The sequence below is a fragment of the Anolis sagrei genome, chromosome 10 (genome assembly GCF_037176765.1).
Source record: "Anolis sagrei isolate rAnoSag1 chromosome 10, rAnoSag1.mat, whole genome shotgun sequence".
NCBI lineage: Eukaryota > Metazoa > Chordata > Lepidosauria > Squamata > Dactyloidae > Anolis > Anolis sagrei.
The window spans coordinates 17454807-17467430 of NC_090030.1; the positions used below are offsets into that span (position 1 = coordinate 17454807).

At 36.0% G+C, this 12624-nt stretch overlaps 1 protein-coding gene across 3 annotated transcripts in view; it reads right to left on the reverse strand.

The window, feature by feature from the left end:
• The window catches only part of LOC132762956 (phosphatidylinositol-binding clathrin assembly protein-like), a 55151-nt gene that overhangs the window by 25641 nt on the left and 16886 nt on the right, over positions 1-12624 (reverse strand). For all 3 annotated transcript variants that reach the window (XM_060756223.2, XM_060756222.2, XM_060756221.2), the window contains exons 4-8: positions 11810-11912; positions 10563-10656; positions 10326-10437; positions 6726-6832; positions 6196-6237 (exon numbers count right to left, since the gene is read on the reverse strand). In XM_060756223.2, the coding sequence (XP_060612206.1) occupies positions 6196-6237; positions 6726-6832; positions 10326-10437; positions 10563-10656; positions 11810-11912 (458 nt within the window). The remainder of the gene's footprint in view (positions 1-6195; positions 6238-6725; positions 6833-10325; positions 10438-10562; positions 10657-11809; positions 11913-12624) is intronic.

Sequence of the window (12624 nt, forward strand, 5' to 3'; positions counted from 1 at the left end):
ATAATATTAATTCACATGTTAATGGATACATGTTAAGAATCTTTTTATATTAGACTGTAAGATCGACAAATCAGGGAAAAAGAGGGCAAGAGAGAACTGTGAGAGACTCCCGGAAGGATTTCTAAAATTAAAAAAAGACTGGCACTTGTCTGATGCGTGGAGATTTAAAAACCCTCTAGGAAGAGATTTCACATTTTATTCAGCCCGTCACTCTACCTGGTCCAGAATTGACATGGTGTGGATGTCCAAGACCCTCACAACCAAGATAGAAAAAATAAAAATACTGCCCAGGGGCAACTCTGATCACTGTCCCATAATCCTAAAGGTGTTTAGCGAGAAACAACAACGATTTTGGAGATTAAATGAATTCTTACTTAAAAAAGAAGAAGATATAGAAAGGTGCAGAAGTAAAATTAAAGAATACTTTGAACTCAATGCCAACAGTGAAGTTAAGGAAGAGGTGGTATGGGATGCCGGGAAGGCGGTAATAAGAGGCCACCTAATTCAGCAAGGAATCATACGCAATAAAAAGAGAAATGAGGAATTAACTGAATTGCTGAAGAGTATTGAGGAAAAGGAGAGCCTACTTAAAAAGAAACCAGGAAATAAAAAAATCAGGATAGAGTTGGAGATGTTGAGAAAACAAAGGGATTCGTACCAACTCGAATATATAGCCAAGAATTTGAAATACATCAGGGCTAAATATTATGCACAAGCCAATAAACCGGGTAAACTCCTAGCTAAATCCCTTAGGGAAAAAAGACAATCTCAACACATCACGAAGATAACTAAGGATGGGACACACTACACAGATGAGGAAGGGATCAGTAGACAATTTAAGGACTTCTATCAGGAACTCTATAAGAAAGAAAATATACCCCAAGAGGAAATAGTCGAATATTTGTCTAAATATAATTTGGAGAAGCTCACTGAACAACAAAGAGAATTGCTGAACAAAGAGATACAGGAGAGTGAGATAATTAGAGCAATAAGTGACCTCTCCTTAGAAAAATCGCCAGGACCGGATGGAATTACATCATTATATTATAAACTATTTAAAGACGAGTTGTTACCACATCTAAAGCCACTATTCAATAACATATTAAAAGAGGCAAGAATTCCGGATTCCTGGAAAGAGACAACTATTTCCCTAATACATAAAATAGGTTCAGAAGAAGATAACGTCAAAAATTATAGGCCAATAGCGTTATTGAATGTTGATTATAAAATATTCGCACATACAATGGCCAATAGACTAAAGATCTATCTGAATGAGATAATCAAGGAAGACCAAAATGGGTTTCTCCCGGGAAGACAAATGGGGGAGAATATAAGAACCATCCTAGATATTATAGAGTTTCATGAAGCCAATCATCAAAGAGAATTAGGTCTTTTATTTGTCGATGCAGAGAAGGCCTTCGATCGAGTGAATTGGGACTTTATGATGCATCTAGCCATGGAGAGAGACATGGGCTTCCAATTCATCAATACATTGAAGGCGATATATACAAGTCAACGAGCTAGGATTAGAGTAAATGGCCACCTTACAGACAATATCCAAATTGAGAGGGGCACCAGACAGGGTTGTCCCCTCTCACCCCTTTTATTTATATGGTCCCTGGAGATCCTTTTGGATGGAATAAGGAGAGACGGAAATTTAAAGGGGGTGAAAATTAGGAAAGATGAGTTCAAAACCAAAGCATATGCGGACGATATTGTCTGTATAATATCTAATCCAGTGGAAAGCATCACTAATTGGATAGAAGTGATCCAGGAATACGGAAGGGTGGCAGGGCTAAAGATAAACAGACAAAAGACCAAATTATTAACAAAGAACATCAGTAAAATTAAGAAATCAGAATTGGAGAGGATCACAAATTTCAGTCTAGCTGGGAAAGTTAAATACCTTGGAATAACGTTAACAGCAAGTAATATACAGCTGATTAAGAACAATTATGATCAGGCTTGGAAAGAGATCTCCAAAAATCTAGAAAAATGGAAACAACTTAAGCTAAGTATCATGGGGAGAGTGGCTCTGATAAAAATGAATATTCTACCTAAGATGGTTTTTTTATTTCAAATGCTCCCGATACTTAGAACAAATCATTACTTTCGAATCTGGAAAAGAGATTTGCAGAAATTTATTTGGCAAGGAAAAAATGCCAGAATTAAATATACGACAATGATTGATGCGAGGGAGAGGGGAGGTTTGTCGCTCCCGGACTTTCAGTTTTATTTTGAAGCTTCAGCATTGACATGGGTTAAAGAGTGGGCAACCCTTAAGAAGAAAAAACTTCTAAATTTAGAGGGCGCAGACCTACGGAGGGGCTGGCATGCCTATTTATGGCATGGGAAGGCCAGGATAGAGAAGAACTTTACAAGCCACATCATCCGGGCTGCATTATTGAAGGTCTGGGAGAAGTACAAAACAAGATTTTACGACAAAACACCCCTCTGGATCTCCCCCATCGAGGCCTTTCAAAAAAGAGAGCTCCCAAAAGATAGCTGGCACACATACAAGGTCCTTTTAACAAAGGTTGGAAACAAATACAGATTGAAATCAATAGAAGAATTGAAGTCATTAGATCCAAATTTCTCCTGGTTCCACTACCATCAGGTGTTGGACACCTTTAGGGAGGAGGATAAAATAGGTTTCGCCCCAACCGATTCCATCTGGGATAAGATAATGGTGAAGAAGAGGAAGGTGATTAAAACCCTCTATCAAAAACTGTTAGAATGGGGAACAGAAAAAGAACTTATTAAAGAAAATATGATTTCTTGGGCGTTAGACCTGAAACACACTATTCTTTTGAAAGATTGGGAAGATATTTGGAAAGATAAACTTACACTCACCAAAACAGCAATTATTAAAGAAAGCTGGTATAAGATGTTTACAAGGTGGTACCTAACACCGACAAGGATAGCAAAATTCCAACATGGGGCAAGTAATCTATGTTGGAAATGTGGTACTAAGATAGGCACATTTATACATTGCTGGTGGGACTGTAAAAAGGTTAAAATCTTCTGGAAGGAGGTCCACCGAAATATACAAGGGATTTTGCAAATACAGTTCGAGTTGAAGGCGGAATATTACCTCCTCCATCTACTGGATTTCAAGATGGAGAAAAATAAAGAGAGTTTGTTATTGCATCTAGCAGCAGCGGCAAGAACTGTAATAGCGAACAAATGGAAAGCGAGGGAAGTACCAACAATAGAGGCATGGTTATATAAGATAAAGGACTTTATGGAGTTAGATTCATTATCGAACTTGATTTATAATGTAAATACAAAGAAAAGTATAGACTGGTATCCACTTAGACTCTTTCTCAAAGAAAAGAGAAAGTTAATTGTATGAGATTTTTTGTATGTTGACGGCTGCAATTAAGACTAGGAAATATTTGACATGAATATACAAGGATGCGATTACCCCCAGGACTTTGGGAAGTCCAAAGAGTGTATGAATTGTCCAAAGAATGTATGAATTGTCCAAGTTACTGTTCACATCCGATTATCCCCTCACTACCCTCCCCACTCCCTTCTCCACCCCTTTGTCCCTACCCCGTCCCTTTTCTTTGTAGGTTATAGTTGGATTTTAGTGGAGATTGATATATCTATAACTGACAATTAAGTTAATATGAAGGGTATAAGGGCTCTTATGGCGGGGAACGCTAAAGGAGAAACGTTAAGGGATTGATGTCTTGATTAATATCCCTACTGCAATCTACATGTGTTATGCTATGAATGTCACGAATGTCTTGTAATTATGGAAAAACTCTTAATAAAAATTATATATAAAAAAAAAAAAAAAAAAGAATCTTTTTAGATTCTTTCTCAACAGAACCGGGCCAAAACAAATCCCAATGATTTCAAGAGAAATTATGAGCAACGATCTTAAGTCTATATAGAGCTGAGTAAAGGCTGTCCCAAAAAACATTTTAAGTATTTTTATTGTTTAAATAAACCTATCTGCCTTTCTTCTTACAACCCCATTATATTGTTTTTGATGCCAATCCTACAATATAATTATTTCAACATATGCCCAAGTCTTAACCCTTTTAAGATGTCTTTGCTAAGGGACTAATACTGTCATCCAGAATGGAAATAAAGCATTTTTTTTCCTCCAAAGAAGACCCTATTCTTTATAGGGTAGTTCAGTCCGTAGCACACAGGACCAATCTGAACTACTACTCAATCTGTACATAACAAATGCTACTGATCCAACTGGGAAAATAATGGAGCTAAGCTGCTGTTGGACAGAGAAAGATTTGCTAATGTAAGGGTTAAAGAGAGTGATGGGGTAAGAAAGAGGGTAATAAAATGAAAGTAAATAGCAACTGGCTTGATCCTAGAATGTTATAACCTCTGCAACCTGTAAATCTATTAGAGTTATGTATGAGTTCTGCCTTACTATCTTTGTGGAACGGCTCTAAAAGGATCAGTTCTGTTGATCGCATAATGCCACCTTATACTCATGTCACTTGACTATGTACATGTTATTTCAGACCACAACTGATAGAATCATTCAGCAGGGCCTCTGATGACAAATCTGAATGTACAATGATTAACAACATTTCTTCCAAGGCTGCAATCCAAGCTCTTCCCTAATCCTATTAAGAATTTCCTAGAACTTGACATTCTAAGTGCGCTTTCCTGAAAAACAGAATCCCTGCCACTGAACCGCTGGTTCTTCTCCAGCCGTCATGGCTGCATCTGCTTGCTGCTCCTGATGTGTCAGCACAAGCAGAGAAGAGTATTCAGTTTCCATAAACAAGGATTCAGCTCCACAAAATAACTTCGGTTGCATATTTTGATGACTTCTTTTTTGAAAAACTGCCCTTCCTCTATCCAGGAAATTGCTGTTCCGAAATTTGTTGAACATCACAGCCTACTTTATATCTATCTAAACCAGCATTTTTTCCCATTCATATTAATGACACCTTACCAGGGTCTCTGACAATAAACCCTCCCATTACCAACAAGATGTCAGTAATTGGATCTGTGACTTTTGCATGCAATATATATGCACCTGACCCTCCTATTTAAGGTACTGGTACAACATTTCTAATTTAATGGCCACAGCTCAATGCTATGGGATCCTGGGATTTGTAGTTTGTGACATTTCCACCTTAGCAGCCTTCAGGAAAAATTTGAAAACTTGGCTTTTCCAATGTGCCTTTGGAGAGTGACCATTTTCCCCATTTCTGTTAGTTCCATCTATAGTGTTGCCCCTATGATGCACTTTCCCCCATCCTAAATTGAATGCCTACCCCACTGTTTATTCTTTTTGGGTTCCCCTCAATTACATATTTTCTTTCCTATCTCATCCAGGGTTTTATCATTTTACCTCCTCCATTTGGCCTGCCCATTCTGTTCCGATTTTATATTGTGTCAATTTGTTTTATTTATCCCATTTTGCTATTGTACCTATTTTATTTTGATTTAATTTTTTGTTGTCTGCATTCTGTATTTTATTTTGTTGTATTGTATCTTTGGGCTTGGCCTCATGTTAGCCGCCCTGAGTCCCCTTTGGGGAGATGGTGATAGGGTATAAATAAATATTATTATTATTGACACAAAAGCACAGTATGTCACAGTAAATGAGATCTATATGCTGGATTTTATATCACAAAATCACAAGTCAAACACTTCCCAAGCGTCTAGGACTGTGTGATGTATCATCATCATCGTCATCATCATCATTTGGCAGGAGTTATGTCAAACTACTTCCTCCTATGACTCCATAGCATTGAACAAAGGCAGTTAAAGTGATTCATTCTACAGCATATACCCAATGTTTTCCTTTCCATTGCTGGAAGCTTTGGTGTTCTAACATCTTTGTTTTTAAAGAAGGAATCCTAAGCAAGAAGCCTCTGTAATGTGCAACTTTCTTGGCCAAATTACAGAGTACACTTTTTCCCCACTGTGTATGACATTCTCCAGCAAAAACCTTTTTTTTGTTTCAGGGTTTTGAAAACTGAGGTGTGCATTAGATTCGACAGCACATTTGTCTCGAGCAAATACAGTATACTGTTTTTACACAAACAGAACAGTTCAGAGGGGGGAAATGACATGTGTTTCCATATATTACACACTCACATATATATGGAAGAGAATGACGTCTCAGAATGTACAGAATGGAATACTAACAGTTGAAATCACAAAGGGGGGTTAAATAAATATGAAATGTACACTGACCTGCGTAAGATCTGGAATGTCACCCTGATCAATTCCAACTTGCTGGGTTCACAAAAAAGGGAAAAGAAATGCACATTACTACATGCAGTGGCAATGAAGAGAAAGAACTGTGGATCTGAATGTTTACATAAACGTTAAGGAAATCAGGGAAGACATGGAGAGCTGTTTGAACTGGTACAACCCTAAATGCCATTCCAAAAACTCAGTTTCATGCAGAGGCCCTACGGAAAATTACGTAGATTTGTTTCAAATATATGAAAAAGCCTGTCAGAACTTTGTTACTATTTAGACAAGACAATCGGAATAAATGCTTTCAAAATAATTATAGATATTTCTTAACAAAGTTAAAAGCAACTAGATTTCAAACCCATTAAATGCACATATTCTAGTTGAACATAACTTCCCAAAATAATTATTTAATTCTTGTTTTGCAGGAAATTAACAAGGTTGCATTGCCACCCTATGCATTTATTACTGTACCAGTCCAGAGAGCGAGATGATATGTTGTTAGTACTATCGGCTTGATTTACCTCGGCCACTTTGAGGAATTCTGACAATTTGGTCATTCTGGCAAGGAATTTTTTGTAAATATCCAGACCTTCTTTGCACTGGTTCTTCTTCATATCAAAATATTTTTCTGAAAAATCAAATTCAAAGTAAAAATAGCCATCAATAAGAAAAGTGTAAATATTGGAAAGTAAATTACAAGGTAGACTCATCTTTGATTCTTAAATGATTAAATCAGTGTCCTTCGAGTGTATGTGTTGTTGGGTGAGTGGGCTTATTAACAAAAGACCATCCTCATAAATGTACAGCAGAATAATTTATTTGGAGCAGTGTGACTCAGCACCAGTAGTCAAAAGTGATAAAAAGAACAAAAACACACAGACCAATGTTATATCTTCCTTAGGAGGCTTTTCTTTATGGCAAAATAATATGGTTGCACTATTTAAAAGAACAAGGTTTCCATAACACAAATAAAGTTCTTTACACTTCCTTCTTTGCTTCCACGCTGGGCTTCTTTCTCATGCAGATAAAAAGCTTTGCTCTCACTGAGATTCCTCTTACACTGAATTTACACAGGAACTTAACACAGTAGCTTTTTATACACAGTGGCCTTCACACTGGAGCTTTACATATGAGGCCTTTAACTGGGGCTTCTGTCACCAAAGAAAGCCTTCTCAAACCAGGCCTCTCACACTGAGGTTTACCTCATAATGAGGCCTGAGGCCTCTCTCATACTGAAGCCTCTTAATACTGAGGGCAACTATCACTAAGCTACAGGCACCGAGACATATAAGCTACAGGCTTATATTGAACTGCGGCTTTTGCTCAATCACTGCATCCCTTTAACCCTTCAGCGTTTGACTCGCATTTTTGTAATTACAAATACCTAGTTAATTTTTAATTAACTAAGGTTAATTAAAAGTGTTGGCTCTGGAACTTAGCATTCTCAGATTGATGATCGAATCAATAACTGTTGACCACAAGGCGGATGGTGGTGAATTTGTGATTTACCTTGACGAATTGGCTTTATGTAATTCTTGATCTGTATTTTAATGTGTTTTAATGTATTAATGTACTATGATGTTATTATGCTTTAGTTTATTTATATATTGATATATTGATTCTTTGTTGTTAGTTGGCCTGAGTCCCTCTTCGGAGGTCGAGAAGACCGGGTTATAAAACCTCTAAATAAAATAAATAAATAAATAAATATTTATGACATGTTTTAGCTTTTATATTTGTAGATAAACCATAGACCCAGTATTTGTGCATTACATTTAAACATTTAGCCATAATAATAATAATAATAATAATAATACTTTACTTATACCCCGCCACCATCTCCCCAAGGGGACTCGGGGCAGCTTACATGAAGCCAAGCCCAGCAAAACAATATAGCAATATACAACAAAATACAGCAGTAAAATATATAAAAAAATAAAAATAAAATACAAGAACCATCAGCAATATAAAATCACAACATTTAAAACACAAAAATTAATCACAGTGGGCAGGGCTGGTTTCAATAGATTAAAAATTTAAAACACTGGGTGAGAGAGCAATGTAACGTATCTGGACAGGGAATCCAAAGGATAAAGTAGGGTTTGATTGCACTAGAAGGTAAAAATAAAGTGCTTCCGAGGGCATTTTTGCAGGGTTTGGTCAAGACATGGGGCAATATTCAAAAAAGAAGTTGTGGGTGTTTTTATACACTATTAATATAAGTTCTCCTTCTTTCATCCATTGCCTAAATTTTTTAATATGTACAATTATTCTAAAAACACATGGAAACATGAAGTCTGAAATACAAATCTGAAGTTTCATTAAGGGCAATTCCCTAATTCTACACCTGCAGACTACTTCTGCACACTGGGAAGAAAATAAAAAACTTGTTGAATGAGATGAAATGAGCACTGGGTGCTATTTAAGGAGGATAAAAGCAAGTGCAGATAGAGAGGTGGGCATGCTGTTTCCTAAAGCTGCCTACAGATAATGCCTCCCTGCTTCTGGAGGCACATCCCCATAAAATAATCACATGCCACAGTGGATTCTCTGAATCAGAGCCAATATCTTCCAAGGGCAATCGAGGCCAAGTCCCTGCAGTGATCCCTTGGGCACAGTTCTATTTAAATCCCAGGGATTTCAACACAATGTGTTTAGGACTGAGGACCAAGGGCTCCCATAGCAATCGCACAAACATACACACAAAATCAAAGAAATCTAGCAGAAGAAAAGACCGCTTTTCTTGGAGCTTTTGAATTCTCCGTGCTACCGACTTGACATTTATTGATACATGATACTAGGGAGGTTGTAGGTGGGATTTTGGGAGGATGATCACTTTTAAATGTTGTTTTAATTCATATTCATACACGAGTATTTACAATAATGGGAGGGGGTTGTATTTGTTTTGTTTTACATTGTCATTAGATTGTGTGGTTGTTAGCCACCTTGAGTCCCTACAGGGAGAAAGGCAGGGTATAAAGGTGATGATGACGACGATGATTACTACTACTACTACTACTACTACTAGACTGGCATAGCCATCAGGGTATTATTTTAGCTGGCCAATAGTGTGAGAAACAAACAAGAAAAGACACTTGAGGTCAGAGCAGAATGTTGGCAAAAAGGGATGCCAACATATGATGTTAAGTCATTCTTATACAGAAGAGTTTATCTTTTGCATTGATCTGTTTATTTTTTTCTCTCTATCATGTGTAGTTTTTGCGATGAGACTAATTGAATAATTAATGCATTTACGCACAGATATCAATAGAATCTAATTAATTTTATTCTATTGATAATGCATAAATGCATTAATGATTTGATTAGCCTCATTGCAAAAACTACACCTGATAGAGAAAAAAATAAAACACAGATCTGAATTCAGTGCAAAAACATCCATAAGAATGACCTAAAATCATATCTGATGAAAAATACTTGTTGGATTGTGATTGATTAGATTCTATTGATATCAGTGCATAAATGCATTAATTATTCAATTAGCCTCATTGCAAAAACTACACCTGATAGAGAAAAATAAACATAGATTTGAATTGTGTGTTAAAAAAAACTCTATAAGAATTTTATCTAATAAAAATACTTGTTGACTTGTGGTTAATTAGATTCTTTTGATATCAGTGTGTAAGTGCATTAATTATTCGATTAGCCTCATCACAAAAACTACACATGTTTGAGGAAAAAAATAAACACAGAATGACCTAAAATTATATCTGATGAATAATACTTGCTGGCTTGTGTTACATGAATATGACGTGAAATGTGCAGACTTTACGGTAATCCACTGTAATGTACCATTCATCGTATTTTTAAAAGTTGGCGTGATGGGGAAAAAGACATGCTTAAAATTAGCATAAAATTTGATTTAAACAGTGCTACTCTCATTTCTGATGATTACAAAAAGTTTGATTTTGTTGGCTTGTGCTACTGAAGTGTTGGTCAAGGGAGAATCAGGGACCAGAACACAAATATAGTAAATAAATAAATATTTAGTATATTTACTAAATATACAAATATAGTAAATAAATAAATACATAACACTGACATATTCACACATTTCTCAACTGATAAGCGTTTGAACAACTTGAATGTAGTGTTTCACGTACCCAACAGGTTAATAATCCCCTCATTATAGGCAGCAAAAAGCCGAATTGAATCTTTAAATAGGAGCATGAAGGCAGCATTGATGACACCATTCGTTAATTCATTAGGGTTGGCCTGTGTAGAAAAGCAGAAAGTGTTTTCAGAAGTTAAATCACCAGAAAGTGAAACAACAACATATTTTGGTCCCTGCATAAACATAAAGAGTGGGCTCTAGCAGAGAAGCCAAGTCTAATGCTTACATCAAAATCAAGCAGTGCATCGAGCTGATTCTGAATAATCGGAAGGGTCTTCAGAAGCTTTTCGGTATTCATTGTTCTCATCACACCATCAATCCTTCAGAGATAGAAGGCAAAATAAACCAGAATTATGCAAGCCATACAACACAATGCCATGCAATGACAGCCTTACAGACCAGAGCAGAAATGAGAAACCCGCTGTACTTCAAGTGTTATTAGACTCCAGTTCTCATCAGCCCTTGCTAGCATAAACAGGGGTGAGGTTTAATAGGAATAATAGGATGCAAGTTCCCAAACATGAAACTACATCCACTTTTAATCTTAACTAGTAAGGACCCGCTTGAAATGAATGATATTTCTCAGTCGCTGCTTACTAAACTTCCACTGATTTCCATGGGGGTCACTCTAGTTAAGATTAACAATGAATTTAGGGCTAAGACTAAAAACTACAGAAACTCATGGAATATGATGTATCATATGCAATGCCTTCAAATAATGTGTTTCTATTAAAAACACAGTGCCTTTTTTGTGTTTTATGACAAAAAATTGCAGGTATTATCGTAAATTCTTGAATATAAGACAACCCAAACATAAGCTGAGGAACCTAATTTTACCACAAAAAAAGGGGAAATGTATTGACTCAAATATAAGCCAAGGGTGGGAATGCAGCAGCTACTGGCAAATTTCAAAATAAAAACAGAGACCAATACAATTACATTAATTGAGGCATCAGTAGGTCAAATGTATTTGAATATTTACATAAAACTGTAATTTAAGATAAGACTGTCCAACTCTGATTAAATCATTATTCTAACCTTCTTCAATATAAATGTGCTTATCTATCCTTCCAATAATAAGAAGTAAAATAATAAATATAATAATAGAGGGAAATAATAAATATAATAATAAAAATAGAGTAAAATGATACATGCAATAATAATAATAGAGTAATATAATGTAAATGTAATAATAATAAAAAAGTAAAATAATAACTGTAATAAAAATAGTAACAATAACAGAATAACTTTGACTTGAGTATGAGCAGAGGGGGGCTTTTTCAGCCTAAAAATGGCTGAAAAACCTTGGCTTATACTCAAGTATATACGGTATTTAAAATTTCACTTTAGACTCTATGTTTCGTTCAGATGCCTAAACGCCTTTCACACTGACCCCTGCTGTGAACATTTGGTCCCATCAGACATGTTGATGGTGTGAGAATAAAACAGTATGGAAATGTATAATATACTTGCCCTCTTTTCATTTTGGTGAAATCAACTGCTACAAGCCTATAAGAAAGTGCTTTTTCATTCAAGTATCTGCTATATCGTCTGATGAAGGTAGACATATCGTAGCCTGGAAATGAAATGTTTTTAAGTTAGACATTTTCATGGTCTAATCTTTTCTATTCAGTATGAAGCACATTCCAGATTAATTCTAGTTTCTCGGGCACTGCCTTCCCACATTTTCCACTATATTCCAAAAGGTGTAACTGTTATAGGAACAAATTAATATACCTGCTTGTTCCGGAAACATGTATTTCAAAATTACAAACTTTACTTAAAACCGTGTTTTAAAACATAAAATAGGAGTTTCTTTAATGAGAAGAAATCATATCCCAATAGCACTTGAGGGTAGGCCTCTTGCATATATTTACTTTGGAACACGTTTTATTTAATCCAGTAGGATTCACATATATACAATGGATGGACCATATCTGTAGTACTTCATGTTGGAAATAGCAACCTTCCAAGCCGTCACTATTTGTTTGTTAATGTATATATTTGCTAACCTGTATTGTATATATATATTGATTTGCCAGTTTGACTGACCTCTTTTGTGTGGGAGGGGCTACAGACATGTGATTGTACAGAGCATGTTCAGACTCAAGACTCCATTTAGTTATCAGTATGTTTTTGGACATCAATGTTAGCAGTTCACTTTAGACCTCAGTGGAGGTGGATGCAGTATGCTTTTGGACTTTAATGGAAGCAGATGTTATTTGGACTTATGTAGTTTACTATATGTTTGCTTTGAGAAGCAGTGGGTACAGTTATACAGTTTGGAC